This window comes from Rhopalosiphum padi, chromosome 1 (assembly GCF_020882245.1).
Source record: "Rhopalosiphum padi isolate XX-2018 chromosome 1, ASM2088224v1, whole genome shotgun sequence".
NCBI lineage: Eukaryota > Metazoa > Arthropoda > Insecta > Hemiptera > Aphididae > Rhopalosiphum > Rhopalosiphum padi.
This window is the reverse complement of record NC_083597.1, coordinates 75,618,440-75,639,261: the sequence shown is the minus strand read 5'-3', so window position 1 is coordinate 75,639,261 and position 20,822 is coordinate 75,618,440. Positions and strand designations below refer to the sequence as shown.

Below are 20,822 nucleotides of genomic sequence, written 5' to 3'. Positions count from 1 at the left end.
TGTTTGCCATGGATGACAAATATTATAATAATATGATAGATCATATGTTTTTTTTATAGAACTCTTTGTGATATTATAGGATTCATTTTTATATTTCAGCTGTCTTGCATACGAAACTTTTGATATCTAATTAATTTCATACTTAAAACCATAATAATTGTATATCCTGATTTTTTTTTTAAATTATAATTTTATTATTTCAATAGTTGTTTGGTAAAATTTCTCACCAACAAATAAGACCATCTATGTATTAATGCATTATACATTGAAAATTGAATTCAAATTGTACAAATTCGTTATAGTGACATACTTAACCTAGTCTGCTTGTAGTATTGTAGTCACCTACTATAGTAGCTATACAGCAGTTTACGGGTTGGCTGTACTAAATGATTAATAATTTTAAAAATATTTAAAAGTTCAATCAATCAATTAATATTACATACTAAATAGTTAATAGATTATGATCTACGTATAATAAAGAAGGACTTACAAAAGCAATAAAATTAATTTCTAAATACAAGTAGTTATTCACATTCGACTCGGTATATACACATGTGGCTATATCATTCCCGTTTCGGTACCGTCCTATTTAGGAATAATACATACTTACTCATACTATTTATATATAAGTTCTAATGTTAATATGTTCAGATAATTTGCGACATATAAATATAATAAATATATATATATATAATAAATGCATCTATTTATGGTATTATGCTATTGTTATTTTATCCTATAAGTGTATAGTCAAAATATTTTGAAAATTATTTTATGTATAAGAAATGCAAACATTAACATTTGTTGAAATTTTTAAATAACTACAGTTATTCGTTTTTAAATTACTACGAAAAAAAACAAAAATCGGTTGAGCAAAAATAGTTTTCACAGAAATATGAAATGAATATCTAATAATGTCATAAAAATTCAAAATTCAGACAATTATAAAAAAATATTAATGCGTCTTTTCAGAAAACTTTTTATTTTTGTTAGGGATAAATAAAACTTATATTAGTCAAGTACTCGGCCAGTTAAAAATGAAAAATGCTATTTATACAATTAATATAAATATAAATTATTATATAAAATGGGTCTGGTAATATACTAATATGACAATTATGTATTTTTGATATCACGTATTTTATGCATCGCGCGTTCGGGAATAAAATATGCATACGTATACGTCACCCGGCGTGTAGCAGATTTTCCGGTGCAATAAGTATGTATTTATTTAAACAAATTTGTAAAAACAAATTTGCGCAAATCATTATTTTGGAAGTTATATCCTTTCGAAGTTTGCGATTTTACATTTTTACGCACGCGGATGGATGACGCTGTAGGTACTTTACTATCACGCGCCGCGTTTATAACCAATTTTTTATTTTTATTTTACACATCTTAATGAATTATGAATGAAGGTGGAATTACTGAAATCATAACACGATCAACTGCCCAGTGGGCCCTATTAATTTTTATTAAACTACTTTTGAATCTATAATCTAAATATCTAATCATAAATTATATGTACTATAAAAACTCTATTCGGAATGAGATGAGACCCCGGCGGCCAACTATAAATTGTACAACAAATTGTTTTGTTTTGATTTTCTTGTAATTTTTTACAAAGTATGTCACAATATTTATGCATATATGATAAATAAATATCACATACAGATATAACATAATATATAATCATATACTAATACATGTTATCATTTAAAAAAAAGTATTTGGGGGTTTGAGCCTCCCCTTCCTTGACCATTTTTCCTATTTATGTTACTACACATTTGACAAACAAAAAAACAATTGTCCAGTATCTGTGACTGAAATGTTGGTTTCACTCCTAATGTGACGAGTTGGTCCGACAGCATTACGATTACCAATCAAAAAACTATACTAACTTATCTGAAGTAGACACAGGTGTTTCACCATGACGATGATCACAAATTCACAATAACCATGTTCTAATGTCTATCACCATTCTCCGTTACAAGATTTAATAACCGACTCAAAACTGGAGAAATCAATATTAGATGGGAAATAAGAAGTGATTTACGAATGGTATTTTTCTTGCTTAAACCTCCATATCATAATCAATACAAAACACTTTGTTGACAAAGAACGGCTGTGCCGCTGTGGTGTCAGAAACTATAATCGAGATGTGAAAATTAATAATAATTCTGTAAAATACACAATGGTGGAAATCCACTAAAATTTTCGAAAGACTAATACTAGACTAATACCTTATCTCTTTTTTCATTTACAAAAACCATTTAATTTTTCTATCTTTATTTATGAAATTGTTTATTCTATAGTTTAAAGTATTGCTCTAAGAACTAAAATATATAAACTAAACAAGTCCCCCTCCCTCGACTACGATCCATGGAAACACTAAACTAAAAACTATGAAAATGTTTATGAAAATATGGATTACAGGCTGCAGACCTGCAGTACATTAAAGAACGAAGTTATGAATCGTCTTATGTAGCAGTAGAATGTATGTAGATACTCGTATGTATACACTGTAAATAGTGTAACTTGACTATGCGTTTATGCCCTATTGTTTTGAGTTGATTCAAGCATTTGTGACCTGTGTCAGTAATTTATAATTTCTTGTACAAAGGTTCCAATTTAGAGTTATAACTTATAATGCAATGTACAATACTTCCTATTACATAAATAGGACTAATAGGAGATTAAAAAGTAAAGAAATAAAGATAATCACATATTTTGATACAACTTAAAAATGTTAGGAATATTTCAATTTTTTTTTAAATAAGTCTAGAATTAGACATTATGATTATATTATATTATATTTATAATTTGAATAAGCCTTGTCGTTTACATAATTACATAATAAACTAATAAAGGAATAACTATAGTTTTATGGTAAATTTATCAGATAATGATAATAAAATACAAAATGTTTTTAAAAAACTAATGTATTCTTTAAAATCTGTAATATAATATATATTTTACCTTGTATTTACATAATTGTATATAATTAACATATAGATAAAAAGTTTCACACGCGCGTACCCCTTAAAGCCAGTTGAAAAAATGTAGCTTTGGCAAAGATGTACCATACTTGATCATCGCTTATAAAAGATTAATGCATACTTCGTTTGACTTATCAATTTTAGTAAACTGCTTGGAAACACCAAAATAACCAGTATATTTGATGGTATTCGGTTCCGTATCGTTATGGTAGTGTCCTCCTTGATCACGATCAGTATACAGGTGGAAATGTTCAAGTCTTAAATTCAAACCCTAAGAAAATTGAAAAATATTTTCAATAAATATATAATACAGCCATACAAAATAATTTTTAAATTTACGGGATCGTGAGAAACGATGCATCCAACACCCACTGACGGAGGGGATAATTCAATAAAATGTAGCAATTTGTCTAGCTCTTTCCCTGATTTTAAAGGTATTTTCGCCAAGCTCGGTTTAACGACATGAACTTTTACTTTACCATTTTCAATGAGTATCACTCCACCAATCGCTATATTTATATACAAGTAAGAAACAAATTAATAATATTCAAAAATTCGTAGTTATTAGATACAATCTAAGCAGTAAAAATATATATTCCTATAGGGAATGTATTACCTACTTATTATAATAGCATTAAAATTAATGTTAACCCATACCAATTATCTCATCCCTGAAATGCTTCTTTAACGCTTCTCTAATGCACTTGCTAAAACTTAACGGTCCTTTTCTTACTTCGCACACAATTTTTAAAACCTAAAAAAACGTTTATATTAAGATCATTAAGGTTACCTACCTTACATATAATATACTATATCGGGCATGGACCAATTGCGCCTAAAACAAAGTTTTTGTTTTGGTCAGTGTATCTACCATGGTATTGCAATTGCGCTAATTATATTTTATGGTTAATTTATCAATAATTGTGCTTGTTATCAGATTTGCCTACTTTCAGATATGGAAATATTGTTGTTCGATCTGATTCTATCAACAACATAAATAATCTATCCCCTAAAATGCTTGAAATTGATTACTGCAGGCTAGAATATATTTTATATAAACGTGCTTTACGCCGGCCCCTCACTTTTAAAATTAATCAATGTTGTATTATGTATAATTAGTACGTAATTACTAATTAGTATGAATTTGTATGACCATTTTTGAAATTGGTACGCAACTCGTCTTACGAGAAAAATCCAATTTTGTGTTTAAGTTTCTATAAACAGTGTTTAAGCGGTTGAGACGGGCTGGAATAACGTTACCCCAGCCCCCCACACAAAAATGGATTTTTCTCGTAGAACGAGTTGCGTACAAATTTCAAAAATAGTCGTACAAATTCATACTAATTACGTATTAATTATACATAGTAAAATATTGATTATTTTTAGAAGTGGGGACCGGTGTAATGCACGTTTTATATAACAGTATCGGAACTCTATGAAACGTTATAATTGTTATATGCACATTTGATCACGCGTAAGTAATTTGTTAAATGTGAAAATAAAAAATTATTTATGTATTTATTTATTTATATTATATTATGTATTAATACTCGTAAAAAATCGGTTAGTATATTAATTTATTATATAATTATAACTAATACGTTTTGCTTAGATATTGTTAAATGTTTTGAACGCAATTGGTAAACTACCATTATATCGTATAAATACAGAGAAACTCTAATATAATTAAAATTAGATCCACGATAATAATTTGCTTTAAAACCCTATAAGGTTTGGATATACTTTTAATTTATAATATATATATATATTATTAATATATTTATTATATTATACTATAATGATATATATTTTATTATTATAATATTATGACTTATGAGATAAAAAAATCCAACTTTTGTTGTCAGTCATTCCAATGAATCAAGTTATGCGACAATGCTTTAGAGTTTATACAGTAATTTGCTACATCTCAGATAATAAGAAATATGAAATGTAATTTGCACCCAAATCAAAATCGATTATTATAAGATACCTTAATATATCGAAGTTTCGATATTTGAGTATAATATATTAAATAATAGATTTTGAGTGGTTATTTCACTCGCCTATATTAAGTATTTACACAGTTATACCTTCTACATCTGTATTGACTTAAAATCTATACCAATATATATTATTACATTTTTACATAAAAATCAATAATTGTTTGGTAAGAAAATATAATTATGTTTTTATCAGAATTATTTGATAAAATAAATGGTTCACCATTCGGTGATACTGGATATTTTGGCAATATTTTCCTCTTACTATTATATATACTATAGGTACGTCTTATAACAGAAATGTCTTTGGTGGTGCAAACATTGGATCTTTGCATTTTGGCTGGTTTTTCGTATGGTGTTTCTTTGGCCTTTATTTTACATAATTGGTTCAATTTATAAATGTATACGTTCCTCTCATCGTGATTGATGCGTGAACTTTCTTCACAAGTCTATCGATTTAAATTACTATTCCAGTATTCCATATAGTGTGAAGTATTCGATAGTATCCATTACTAATAGATATTAATTTTGGTGCAAATTACAAACACTATTTTCAATTTCCATGGTGCTGCGTGGTGGTGCCAATTACATGCCCTTATTCTGCAGGTGAAAATTACAAACACACTAATTTCGGCTACCTGTAGGCTGTAGTAGTGAAAATTACATAGCTTTATAGCAAATTACGAACTCCCGATACCCTGTTATAATATATTATAATATAACTGATTTCTAAGGTTTTTTTTTTATGTTATATCACTTGAAATATTACACATATTAATGGTATATTAAAGGACAAGCTAGTATAGCTACCTACATAAGACTTATTATTCAACCGTCAGATAACCTATATCGAAATTACACAATCAAGGATGTGTGATAGTGATACCTATTGTAAGTAGAGGCATACATTATGTAAACTCCGCCACAAGCACCTTTTTAGCGTAAACTCCACCAGGAAAAAAAATATTTAAAATTTAATTCACGTAAACTTCGCCATAAAAGAAAATCAGATAACAGTATAAAATTAATACCTATAATATATTATTATAAAAAAATTTATAATTTTTATAATAATAATTGTCCACATTAAATAATAGGTATGCCTAAATAATTGGTGTAATATGCCAAAAAATTTATAAAATGTTTATTTTTTTCCGGACCTCGAACTCTTACTAATTCCGAATTCGTGATTATGGCCCGAGAATCCAAAAAGGTTGCAGCCGACCACTGGATTAGACCAGTAGACTAATTTAATAAACAAACTTATTTTGCTCAGAAAACGATTACTTAACTTTTTAAAATCTAAAATTAAATTATTGTAACAATAATAATATAAATTATAACATTTTTTTTTAAATTTCAGAACTTTAAATAGATTATATTTTTAACATTTATATTTAATACCTTTAAAAATATATATAAACTTTTAATTAATGACAAATGTATACGTGTACTTAAATACACGCGCTTATACACATGAAATTTTAGTATAATCACTTCAAACCAATATACAAATGTATAAGAACTACACGATTACACGTGCAATAAGGAGCAAGTAGTTTCTACTTTGATCACTTATGATTTACCTATAGCTAAAATGTTAGTAGGTCCTTAAATATATTTTGTAATTACCTCTCCTCTAAAGCCGTTACTAGTGAAGAAATTGGCCAACAATGAAAACCTCGTTTCGTCGTTCGGTAGCGACTTATGATAACACTCTGCGACATCTTCAGACTTCATCATGTGAACGTGTGTTCCATTTTTAATTTGATCACCAATCATTGTAACATTTTCCACACTCTTTATTATAAATTATAAACGTCATGAAATAATACATATTAAGTACTTTGATTGTACATTACTTTGATAGACAATTATTTAATTTTTTTTTTATTCATACTTAAAATTTATAAAATAAGCTCTAGTTTTTTTTGACATGTTTAACTTGATCCAAATGACCGCAATAACCACAATAGTCAATAATATAATATCTCAATGAAAATAAATGATTTTAATAAATTATATAAATATAATAACAGTAATAACACATAATATAGTTTTAATTACCCAAACCACCTAAAGTCTAACATAATTAAAATTTTAGATAAATATACATTTACATGGTAAATAATATATCAGGTAGATATAATATTTAACAGGTAGTGGTGATTTATTTATGAAATATTATTTTATGTATCAATATATAATATGCACTATACATGCTCACTTGCCTTTATTAAATTCTGAGTTTAGAAATTATTGTGTATATTTAAACTCCAGTTTTTTCTAATAGATATACTTAAGTTTTCATACTATTTATTTAGTATTGATACAAACATTTTTCAAACGAGAATCAGAGAATCATAATTCATAATTTTTACTTTAAATGTTGATGTAGGTGTAAATATAAATACAAATCCAACTATAGCAGTTTTTGAATTGTTATATATGCATTTTAAATACTAAGGATTAAAGTCTATATGTATGGGTTAATGATATTGAAAATTGTGTTAAGTAATTTCCAATTAGAATAAATTATTAGAATATTATGTTCGTAAAAATTGTATGTGAATATAAATAGTATAAAAAATTATAACTAATAAGTGTAGCAGTATAACTAGTATAAGCAGTCTATGTCTATAGCTAATAGAATATTATTTCTATTTGTTACTTGATTTAAAACCATTATTAAGGATTATTATCATTAGTACACATATACCTAAATAAAGTTTAATATATCTCAGAAACCATATGTTTGAGTTTTGATTTAAATAAGTACCTATACCTATATTTACCTATATAATTGTTTTTAAAAATATATGGGCTTTAGAGTTAACAGTTAACAAGAGAGATTGTAATTTGAAAAAAAAAATACATCGACACGTGACACTTCTTAATAGCGAGGCAAGTTAAAGTATGAAAAAATGTTCATTATATATTTATATTTAAAAAAATTAGCAGTTAGGATTTTAATAAATACACAGGTAGGTATTAAATGATAAAAGGAGGACGAGTAGGCTTAGTTAATCAATCTATATTTAGTGCGATATACTTGCCTCACCATCGACTCCGAAAAATGGATAAGGGCCAGCACAAGCTCCAATGATAACCAAAGGATCGGACCCAGTAATTTGTTTTAAATCTTTGACGTCGTATAATTTTTCTCGCTTTATTGAAGGTATTAAATTATTGATATCGCCGATGTCAATTACGTTTTCATCGCCATTTAGTCCTACATATTAATAAAATAATATATACATACATACACTATACAATATACATATATTTACACCTTACACCCAATATCCCAATGATTACAAAATTAATACACAAATAAGTAGTATAACCAATATATATAGGTCTATATTTAAGCTCACCTTCGGAGGTTAAGTTGAACGGCGGTTGAGTTAAATCTGGACATTGAACTACCTCTGCACTAGCATTTTCAAAATTGTCTAATAATTCAGGCAATATGGCTGAAATTGTAAAACCATGTGAATTGGCATTGCATTGTTAATATCATGATATTGTAAGTATAGATATGTATATTGTATATAGTTATCTTAATAGTAAGATGTTCAAATTGAACAGTTCAATAATTCATAAAAACGCAATGTGTTATCAAAAACTATACTAATACAGTAATACATACTTAATTACATTAGATATATTTTATACACTTATAAATTACTGAATACTTGTAAAAGTATAACCCATATAAGATATAACTATGGTTAATTATTTGTAAATGTTAATTTTATTAACGCATCTAACTATTTAAAAACTGAATTTCTAACGATGCTTATTTGTATATATGGATGCAGCGGAGCAGTAGGTATATATTAGATACGTATCTATAGCATCTTATTTATATTTTTTATTTGATTGCCCTGATAGTTAGCACAAATAATATTTAAAAATTTTAAATGCAGTAAAAATGTTCTATATAAAATTATGAAAACGTCTTTTATTGTTTATATATCTAATTTTGTTGGGTTTTTTATTTAAAACATCAATAAAATTAATTGGTACAAGATTTTTTGTTATACTGTATAAATTGTTTATAAGAAACATTGCATTACATTTTTAATACTTTATACTTAAGTATGAAGAATTTAGTCAATATTTCAGCTTCAAATGCTTATAAATACTAATTATACTCCGCTCAGAATCTAAAAATAATCTCTTAGTTATTAATCTGGTCCATAGGCTTAACTCTCGAATTTTTTGTAAGTTTTTCCTTTATCCCCGAGAGGCCGAGTTATTATGTTTAATAAATGTAAATGTAGTTATAGGTAATTATAATACATTTTAATAAAATGGCTAAATAATAATAAATAGGTATCGTTTATTTTCATTTTTAAAATCTGACCACTTTTAATGTAGTTTCACCTACCTTAATATTATTATAAGCAATAATACTGAAATACAATAATAAGTACCTTTAACAATGCATCTTAAAGGCGGTGTGTTGAGTTTGATGCGCACTATGGGCAATTCATTCATGTCTAAGACACTTGGAAAATTACAATTCTCGGTTGCCATTTCAGAGAAATTCTTATTTATGTTTTGAAATCGAACAAAAAACAACTGTCAACTAATAATAATAATTCACGATCTAAAACGATTAGCGTAGACCACGGACATAAATGTTCGCGTTTGCGTTAGCCACCTGTCTGCAACACGATTGTGAACGTTAAACCTTTTTATAACTGCACGATAGTGAACGAATGTCGCTTATCAAAGAATATGTTTTTTTTAGCTGAAAAACGAACGATTGCGAACGTCTTTTAGGCTACGTGGCCAAGTTTATAATTTCTGAATATGTTTTATTTTGTTTGGGGATTCAATAAAAACATTTTTTTAAATAAAAACTCTTCGATATTAATAATACAAGTAATACAACGTTACATTATAATTATACGTTACAACCTAAAATAAAATGATACAAAGTAATAGGTAGTGTTTTAAATGTTGATTAAAAAAAATGTTCGGGGTATAAATTTTATTAGTAATTCTGTTACTTAATGTATTATAATGCTTTACAATCTGAAATAAATAAAAAAAAAATTAATAATTAATAATAGTTATTAAAATTTTTTCTATATTTTATTCTTTTTTTAAATTTTTTTCCTTGGTATAAATTTCTGGTTTTTGTATAAATATAAAATTAGACCCTAGTAGATTTTATAACCATTGTAGTTTTTATAGGTACCTACCTACGTTGTTTTTGATAGAATTTATTATTGTCAAAGTTTGTTCTTGTGTTTTTTTTTAAATTGAAATAACTGCGTGTGTTGGAGGATGGGAGTTATAAAACTGACCAATGTAAGTTCTATAAAAGCTCTCTGGCCCATTGGTAGTTCTAAAAATGTGTACATATAATATTAAATCCATTTATTATATAAATATAACTGAATAATAAATACTAATTATAAATATAATCTGGCAACTCTGTACAAAAAAAGGCAGGTAAACATGTTCGTAATCATTTTATCACCCAACCACCTATACTATAAGCACGATGTAGTTGTAGAAGATATCTTCTCTTCATCGTGACTACAAGTCTACAATTGTTTGATATATTATTTTATAATATAAATATCAAGCTACTGTGACCACGGACAACGATTTTAAAGTACACCTTTAGGTAATTAATAATGTTAATATTACGTAATCATCTGTCGTAACGCGTATACGAAAAACACGCCACACGGTAAGAAAAGGTGATTGGTGAGTACATAATCGTAATTAATAATTACACTGTTTACACACTTCTTTGTTTATCTGTAAGCACCACGATTAATAGGACGTCATACTCGCATGTGTTGTCAGTGTTGTCACTGATTTACTAACGTAGGTACATAATACTACATTTTCATTCAGCAGAACATATTTTGTGATGTTAGCTTTAACATTAGAGTAAATTTACCTATTATCAAATTTAAAGGTAAAAATGCTACCTATAAAATTACGGTGCTCGAAATATTGGTGCGGTCCATACATTTATAACAAAAGAAATAAAAAACGCGGAAAACTGGTACATACTATTCAAAATTTAATTTTCAGGGGTCCTAAAATATTTACAATGTTTATAATATAATTTCGATAATTCACCATCATCAACAAGTTATATATAATAATACAATTTAAATAATACTTAAAATAAAAAAATAATGTTAGCAATCAAAATTAACCAAAAACACAAATAAGTACATACAAAGTAGCAGGCAGGTAAAATAAATATAAAATATAGGTACAATATATTATATAATATAATATAATTTATGATTAATAATAATTATTTAGTATACTTTGCTATATTATCTAAAAATTGTCCTATTTGAATTATTATTTAAGAAGCTCTCACATTCGTTGTGTAGTTTGTCTTGCAAAGTACTTTTTTTTTTTGAACTTTTAGGCGGTAAGGTATTGTGTATATTTGATTCAAAACGGATTTTTAAAGGTATTATTTTCACTCGCAGTCATTCGTGAGTCGTGATTTCCTATCGATCGTCGGTAAAATTAAATTTAAAATAATTGTTGATATTTTATTCTTTTTTTTTTATAGAAGTTTGGGAAACCTTGACTATTGTGGACCGTACCAGTATTCCGCGTTTATAAAGACCGTACCAGTTTTCCGTTTACCGAAAATTAAATATGCATTTATTGATATTATCATTTTAAAGTGTGTTATAGCTATTAGCTATGTAAAATATTACAATTTTAAAACGTTTATAACTTACTTTTAATTGAAAATATCAATAAAAGCATATCCCATTTTCTAGATAATAATTAATAAATAATAATCATACCTTTAAATTTGATATTGGTAAATTTACTTCAATATTAAAACTAACGTCACAAAATGTACGTTAATGAGAGTATGAGACGGAAACAACATATTTACATATGCGCGGGTTTGGTCGTATGGAGTACTCTTAAAGAGTTAAAGATATATCTTGATGCGTACATCGGGATTGGTAAATGTGTCCCAAATGACCTTACCAAGGTAAATTGTAACCCGGAAAAAAATATATGTATGTGGTTTTTATAATATTATGTTCTAAAAAATAATATATGTTTAAATGATAAACATTTAATAAATTCTAATCTAACAATATTATTAGTATAGGTATGAGTATTTCGTCATTTGTTCCCTTAAGTGTTTTTCTTTACCGAGCGTAATTTTATTTTTCTGTATTGTACTTCGTAATTTAATATGTGTCTCAGACTATACTTGTAAATAATTCGTCCACAAAAATAACTATTTTAACGTAAATTGTATTGTATGTTTTTAATATTTTAGACCTAATTGCGCCAATGGTTTATAGCCGGGACCCAACTTACCTACTGCCTTTTTATACCCGGTTCTCAACTTACCGCTTTCAAAATAAACACAAAATATCGTGGCTCAATTTACCAAGCCCCTGGCATATACATAATATAGATTAACGATTAACACATGATACGTAGGTATGGTATAATCGGTCAAAAAGTCCGGGGACAAAATGTCAGTTTTAAAAAAAGTTGGACAAAAAGTCCGGATTCAGTTTTTATAGTTGGACAAAAAGTCTGAAAATACAAAATATTTTATTTAACTAATATTTATTTTAAAAAATTTAAAAATGTTTGTAGATATTTTTCTATTTTCTTATTTTCATTTATAATTATATAATTTATTACAACATACCTATTAGAACAACCATATCTACATTTATTTGTAACTAAATACATTTTAACAAACAATACATTTTTTTTATATATTTATAAACACCTCAATCTAAACTAAAACTAAAAAAAAAATAGTATATCATAATCTAGTGGATTTCCGTTATATTTTTGTTAGTTATACAAAAATATAATATGTGTAAATTTTAAAATTTTTAAAATAAATATTAATTAGGTACATAAAATATTTTGTATTTTCGGAATTTTTGTTCGACTATAAAAATTGAATCCGGACTTTTTGTCCAATTTTTTTTAATGCGGACTTTATTGTGTCCTTGATTCGCAGGTATACAGCTTTTATTTTATTTTTTTTTATACATGAGACATGAGACTGAGACATAATACACGTCTTGTATAACACAATATTATACAATTAAACAATTTACATCACTATTTATACCACAAACCTATTCACACCATTCTACAGTAAGACAATATTGGTTCAAAAGTTAATAACAATACCTAATAAATTATAAAAATATATAGATAGGTACTATAGCAATAATTTAATATTGATAATATTGCATTTATTAAATTATGAATGTATTGATTTCTTTTATTATAATTTATAAAATATACTTAGTAATATAGGCTCGACAGATCGTCTTTACTCAGAATCATTTTTGTTTACAATATATTTTAATCATTAAATTAAAATATGACGTATATGTTCAAAAGGTAACTATAGTAATTTACCCAATGATGAGTTACACTCAACTTCTACCATATAGCATAAAGATATTACCTACCTACTTTTTATTTTTGATATTATTACAAAAATATGTTTTATAATTTTTTCTCCATGTTTTAGTATGTCAATATGCTTATACTCTTCATTCAATTAAAATTTATTATCGTGCTTAAAAAGGTCTTAAACTCGTAATATAGTCCTAGTTAAAATTTGTAAAATATAATTTGAAAGTTTAACTACTATAGGTATTATTGATGGTAAATTAATATTTTATGATTGTTAACCACATGCATAAAATCTAAAAAAAAACTAATGAAGATAAAATTATTTTTCCATTAGTAGTTACAATAACAGTTTAAAAAGTTTCATATTAAAGAAAAAACAAATTAATGTCAGTCAGATTATAAATAGCACTTATTCAATTATACCTCAGATTCTATCATAATATAATATTCTCAGAAGATAACCTTTTACAATAATGGATTATATTAGTATATTTTATAATTTATATTTCAAACAATTCTCAAAAATAAAAATGATTTATCTTTGAACTATCATTATGTAAATTAGGGGTCGCCAACCTTTACAAACAAGTGAGCTACTTTTGAAATTTTAAAACCCCAGTGATCGACCTAATCAACCTAGGAAGAGATTTATTTGATGAGCAAAAAAAAAAATTAAACTTATTAATGTGATAACTGGCATTGGTTTTCTTCTGCAAGTTTTGAAAATTCTGGTATATAATTAGAAATAGCTGCTCGTATACTTGAATCCAAATTCCTGTTTGTAATTTTTAACCGATATTTGTTCTTTAAGTATTTGATACTCGAAAATGTTGACTCGCATAACCAAGTTGAACCAAAAAATGAAGTTATACGAAGGGCAATGCTTTGTAGTTTTGGGTACAGTGGCGGCGCCAGAATTTTATGCCTGGTAGGGCCAACTTGAGGCACGTAATTTTACTGAAGGGCCAATATATAATACCTATAATCAGGGGCGGATGGGGGGGATAGATACCCCCAAAAACTGCTAACATTTTGAACAAAGTATTAATAATGACAATTCATGTTTATTGCTAAAAACCTATTATCCCCCCATCCCAAACCAAATTCTAATGACGCCACTGCCTATAATAATATGTAAAATCTTTGCTCCACATTTCCTGGCTCCTGCCGGCTGCCAAGTATACTTTTAACTATTTACATAATAAAATAAAATAATATTGAAATTATATATATATATATATATATATAGAAATTATGTATTTGTGATGTAATGACCCGATATCAGTGTTATAATAAGTCATAACACTCATAATCATTGATTACGTATATTCAGTGGAATTAATAAAAAACAATGAAAAATATTTTATATATATATATATATATAGGTTCTGATGGTAATTTTAATATTTAAAATTTAAAAATTTCATAACATTTCGGGGCGGGCCAGTGGACGGGCCAGGGAATTTTCAGGGAGGGCAATGGCCCGCCCGTGCCCACCCTTGGCGCCGCCACTGTTTGGGTATTTTTGAGTACTTGCGTGTTTCCAAAACTGTCTTAACATCCCCAGAAAATGAATTTGATATAAACTGCGCAGCTGACTAAAGTACTTTAAAGTCGTTGAATCTTCTTTTAAATTCGGAACGTAAATGTTGAATTATATTTATGTTGTTTGTAGGATCATAAATATTTTCAGAATATAATTAATTATTGATTCTTGAAGCGTAGGGAAATGCTGGACATCATCATTTTTCATTTTATTTTCCCAATATGCTAATTTACTAGAAAACGCTTGAACATCTGATATCATATTAATAATTTGTTTTTCTTTTCCTTGTAACTCTAAATTTAGGAAATAAATTTTTTCAGTAGTATCAACTAAAAATGCAATATCTTCAAGCTATTTTAGTTACCGATAATGGTAAATTCCTAGAATACAATATAGCAATTAACATAATCCGAATATTTATTACGCGATCGACCGATAATGATAAAATTAATTTTTATAACGATCGACCTGTATTTCTAGAAAGATCGACTGGTTGGCGACCCCTGATGTAAATACATAAAGGTATAATATAATTAACTTCAAAAGTTTCAAATTGGTTACAATGAATTTAAAAGCCAATAAAGATAATAAAAACATACATTATACAAAAAAAATTAAAATACTATAAAATTCTATATAACCGTTGAATATAGAATAGACTAGTGGTCTTCAACCTTTTTGGACTCGCGACCCACTTTTTTAGGCCTACATTTTTAACGACTCACGTAAGCTTTGTAAAAAAGCTAAGATTGCTTAATGTTTTGCAGTAGTACTATTAAAACTGAATACAATACAACAATTTTAAACTGTTTTTTCATTTCTTAAGTTTAATAATTAAAAAAATATTTTTTTTACCTTATACAATTTTATAAATTTAATTTTTATTTTAAAAATAAGACTTATTGGGACCCAATTTAAAGCTTATGCGACCCACCGATTGAATACCACTGTAATAGATTATTTGATTATAGACTTTTCTGTGATCAACAATATAACTAAATATTTTTGAGGACCAATCCAAATTTGTTCTCTATTTAATGAATTTTTCCCTTTTGTAATATGAAAATTTCTATGTACATACCTACTCTAATATTTATATTTTACTTTACAAAATTCACAAAATAAAGCTGCCTTCTTACTATTTTTTTTGGTATTTAGAATGTTTTATAAAAATAGAAATGGAATGTATCATATCTTCAATAAAATAATAATGTAATAAATGTTGCATATTTTATTGTGAAAAAAGTAACATTGACTAACAAAATATGAATAATGAATATTAATAGGTACAATAAAATCATTTTTACATACATTTTATTTATTCCTAATTAATAACATATTATAATACCATAGTATTAACACTGTTTTATATAATATTGCACTTAACACAAATACATTTTTTTAAGCTTATTTAAAAAAAAAATACATTTTTTTAGTTAGTATCTTTTTTAATATATTGTAATTTAAATAAAAATAAGCTGACGTACAAGGAATTATATTTTTCTTTAATATAACATACAATTTTTTTTTCAAATTAATAAAATCATTTCATAACAATACATAATAAATTATGATTTATGAATAATACATTTAACATTGCATTTCTAACATTAAAACATTTTTTACACAGGCACTTTTTTAAATTTTCCTTCACCAAAAAGCCATAAACATATTCGGTCCATTATATAAGAACCAAAGTAATCTGAAATAAGTACAGTAATTAAAATCACTCGGAATTCGTGAGGAAACTGAACAATTTCAAATTGCTCATTAAGTCCTTGCAAAGTACCCATACTTAAAAACAATATTACCATAATTGTTCCTACTGTACTGTACAGCAATGGCTTATTTTCTATTAAATTTTCCATGAATGGTCGTCCTCGATAATTGACTGAAAAGGTACAAATTTGCAATGCCATAGAAATGATAAATACTGCACTGTTCACTACATTAGGTTTAAATTCGTCTACATCTGATTCTGCAGAATCCAAATTTGTATTATTTGATAACAAACTGTCATTTGAAAATGGCAAAGTAGTATTCACAGGATCACTTTCAGCATACACACTAGCTTCTTGGACTAAGAATACTAAACTACAAAAGTGTATAATAAATTGTAATAGTACAGTCGAAATTGTGTAGATGTTGAATATATTTGGCAGTGGTCTCTGTTTGGATAAAACTTTTAAAGGTCTCGACCTTGAAATAAATAAAAATGAAGCTGCTAACAACAATCCTTGTAATGTAGCTTGAGAATCACTAAATTTTATACCCTTAACATAAAGTACAGACTGACTATAAGCAGCAATAAGAGCATTCAGTGCTAATATTTTAAACATTTGAAGTGTAGTAACTAAAGTACAACGACCTTGTTTAATCACATGACATACACAAGTTACAGATGAAAATTTACTTGTAAAAGGAGCAGCAATACTAGCGTCTCCTGACTTCACCACAGTCACAGATTCTTCATCTATTTCTTTCATTAGTCTTTTCATTTGATCACCTACATTTTCTCCTGGTTTTCTTGATTTATTGGCAAACATATCTTTCTTTAATTTTATCTTTTCTTTACCTCTAGCAAGTATAGCAATACCAACATGTGCATGTTTCAAGGCGCCAACATCATTAGTACCGTCTCCACACATCAAAGTACAATAACCTAATTCTTTTAATGTTATTATAATAAATTCTTTTTCTTTGGGGGCCACTCTAGCAAACACACATACATGTGGTATAATTTTTTTTAATATATCTCTGTGATTTTGATTTAGAAAAGTTAATCCATCTCCCGTCAAACATAAATCATATGAATCAACTAATTCTTTAATATTACTATTTAATGGGACTTGAATTTTGTAACTATCACTTATCCAACACCATGTCTTGTTGGTTTCTGAAAGTGTCAAAATTATATGACTTGCAGATCTTGTAAAATTTAATTCATTAGCTACATAACATGCAGTCAATGCATTATCTCCAGTTATCATAGTTACCATGTGGGATGAATTCAGAAGTTCTTTAATAACATTCTCTGAATCTTGTTTTAATGGACACGAAACCACAACAAACCCAACAAAATTTAAATCACATTCTAAGTCTTCTCTTTTTAAATTTTTTAAATCATTTGGAATGGCAGTCATTTCTTTTCTAGCAAGCGCTAATACTCGAGCTCCTCGACCAGCTAGTTCAAGATATGTACTGTCATAATTATTAGGAATATTTAATAACATTGACTTCAGCACTTCGGGGGCACCTTTGACACTTGCTATATGTATAACTTTATTTGCTGTCTTTGTACATTTATAAGCTGCTAATACAGACATTCTTTTTAAAGACGAAGAAAAATAAAATCTATTCAATATCTTTAATGGTGGTATCTTTGATTTCTTTGGTACAATAAAATCATTCTTGGTTAAAATCCAATTTATTGCGTTCAAAGAGGCTTTTTCAACAGGGTCCCCAACTAATGTATCTTCTAGTTGGACTAATGAGTGACAAGATGCTAAAACTTGAATGGTATGTTCAGGGGCTTCATTCATCGGAATCATATCTTTTTCAACACCAGCTATACCTTCAACAATTAAAGCATCTTTGGTTAAAGTACCAGTTTTATCAAAACAGCATATTTCTACTTTGCCAGCAAACGGAATTCTAAAAGGTTCAGTACAATATATTCCAAGTTTGGATAAGGATAAAATTGACGAATTAACAGCCAATGATAATTCAACAGGCAGTTCCGGAGGTATAACAGAAGTGAGGATAAGTGTACATTCAAGGAATAATTTGTAACGGCTCCTGTTTGGATCTTCAGTGCCTTTAATCCACAAATAATAAGCTGCAGCAATTGCAAAAATTAACAAAAATAAAATAAATGCTAAAGTTTCCATATTATTTGCAGTGACATGCTTGACACCGAATAATATTGTTTGTAGTAGATTACCTTGTGATGTATTGAAACCTGTTCGTAACACATAAGCAATACAGCCATTATCTGGAGGGGAACGCACACTTGATGATATTTTCATAGGAGAAGTATGTTGAACTACTTTAGTACCACTAAATAAAATATGCAATTTCTTATCAGTTTCAAAATCTAAGTTTCTACTACAATCGGTAATATTTTCAATAGATTCTTTCATCTGTGGAATAGATTCACCAGTCAATAAGCTTTCATCAACGATACATGAACCTCTTAAGAGTAATAAATCACAAGGAACAGTTTGGTCATTATTGGTTCTTGTAATAGATACTATATCACCAGGTGTAAGTTCGTCACTTAATAAAAATTGCCATTTTTTATTGCGATACACATGCAAATGAATTGGTTTGTTACCCATATTCCTGATTTCTTCCATGTTACGTAACTGTTGCTTGACTAAGGTACATTCAAACAGTACCAACATCGCTAAGGTAAACAAAGAATAGTACCAATATTTATCAAAGCACCACAACGCAATACAAAATACTTGAAACACAAAAAATGGAGCTGTTGCCCTTTCTATAAATAAATCATTAAACTTTGGTAATTGTATATTAAGGCGATTTCTACCATATAATTGTATAGCTCTAGATAACTGCTCATCACTATTGTAGCCTTTACAATTTCCATATTGTTCTATTGTATTAGCAATTGGAAATTCTAAAGAATTGAAACATTTCTTATCATCATTCCATATATATTTGATTTCTTGGTATCTAAACCATGTAACAGTCTTCAGGTCTTGGTCTTGGAATGTGTTTAAAATCACTAATTCGGTAAATCCATTATTAGGAGTGGGTAATACTTTGACCAAGGCAGCTTCCTCTGGGGAAGTAACACGTCGACATGACAATAGACATCTAAATGATACAGACCAGTAACAACTTAATGAACACAATATTTGGGCAACACCGATGGCGAAAATACCAGCGAAAAAGAAATCTAGCAGATTGTCGGTAAAATAACAAGCAGACGACCACGAGATGTACAGGACAACAAATGGAAAGATGGCTCCGTGAAATGCAACATGACGGGGCACGTATAGAGACACCGAGTCAATCAGATTGTCAATGGCCATTGTTGCGTCGTTTGAAGTGGAAAAAAATAAAATAGAACAATTAACGATTAACTATTGATACTGACTAGCAAATAACAACGGTACCTTGGAGGCGTCAGAACTGGGGTGGATGGTTCACGTCCGAAGTGACTGGACGGTTGGCCATCATAGTGCAGTGGGCACAGAATGAACGCAAATTGGTTGGCGATCAAATACTACGTACTGAAAGCTGATGATAACAAACAAGGCGTACTGATGTCCGACCGGCGGCGGTGATTTATTGACTCAATATGGTGATCGACGATTCGCTTTTACTCTATCTGGAACGCTTGACGGCAAAACCGGACCGGCAACAAGTAGATAGTTCATCAGCGTACCAGTAATCGTGAACTATCGTCATTGTTCAATAACTTCAATTAGGAAAAACATTACCTATATATTTTGATTAAAACGAACAATGATTGTTGTAATACTTGACAAGTGGTCGAAAATTAATGAACAATCAAGCAAAATAGAAATTTACTATTATATTTATAAATTTATAATAAATTATTAAATTAATATTGCTAAACTGCTTACTGACTACTGTTAAGTGCTTACGCCGACGATAAGTGATAGGATTGATACTTGATAGGAGATAGCGGAACGGGAGAGATGTTTAAGAATCTTAACCTAAACAAACGGTGTTGCCAATGCGCCAACGAAAAAAATGACTGTCCCCAAACGGGCGTGAAATCACGGGGACAGAACATAATTCCATGATGACGAACTTGCTGGATATTATATATTTTCTTTTTCATTCATACGTTTG

General features: G+C 28.0%; 2 protein-coding genes across 2 annotated transcripts; both read right to left on the bottom strand.

Moving 5' to 3' along the window:
• Positions 1 to 2,924: 2,924 nt before the first annotated feature.
• Positions 2,925 to 9,700, bottom strand: LOC132917875 (ester hydrolase C11orf54 homolog). The gene is made up of 7 exons (XM_060978849.1): positions 9,442 to 9,700; positions 8,377 to 8,475; positions 8,056 to 8,231; positions 6,632 to 6,799; positions 3,657 to 3,753; positions 3,339 to 3,508; positions 2,925 to 3,270 (listed from the first exon to the last, which is right to left on the bottom strand). The coding sequence occupies exons 1-7, from the start codon at positions 9,542 to 9,544 to the stop codon at positions 3,100 to 3,102; spliced, it is 984 nt and encodes a 327-aa protein (XP_060834832.1). The 5' UTR covers positions 9,545 to 9,700; the 3' UTR covers positions 2,925 to 3,099.
• A 6,485-nt stretch (positions 9,701 to 16,185) lies between these two features.
• Positions 16,186 to 20,626, bottom strand: LOC132917133 (endoplasmic reticulum transmembrane helix translocase). The gene has a single exon (XM_060977721.1). The coding sequence runs from the start codon at positions 20,030 to 20,032 to the stop codon at positions 16,595 to 16,597; it is 3,438 nt and encodes a 1,145-aa protein (XP_060833704.1). The 5' UTR covers positions 20,033 to 20,626; the 3' UTR covers positions 16,186 to 16,594.
• Positions 20,627 to 20,822: the final 196 nt, after the last annotated feature.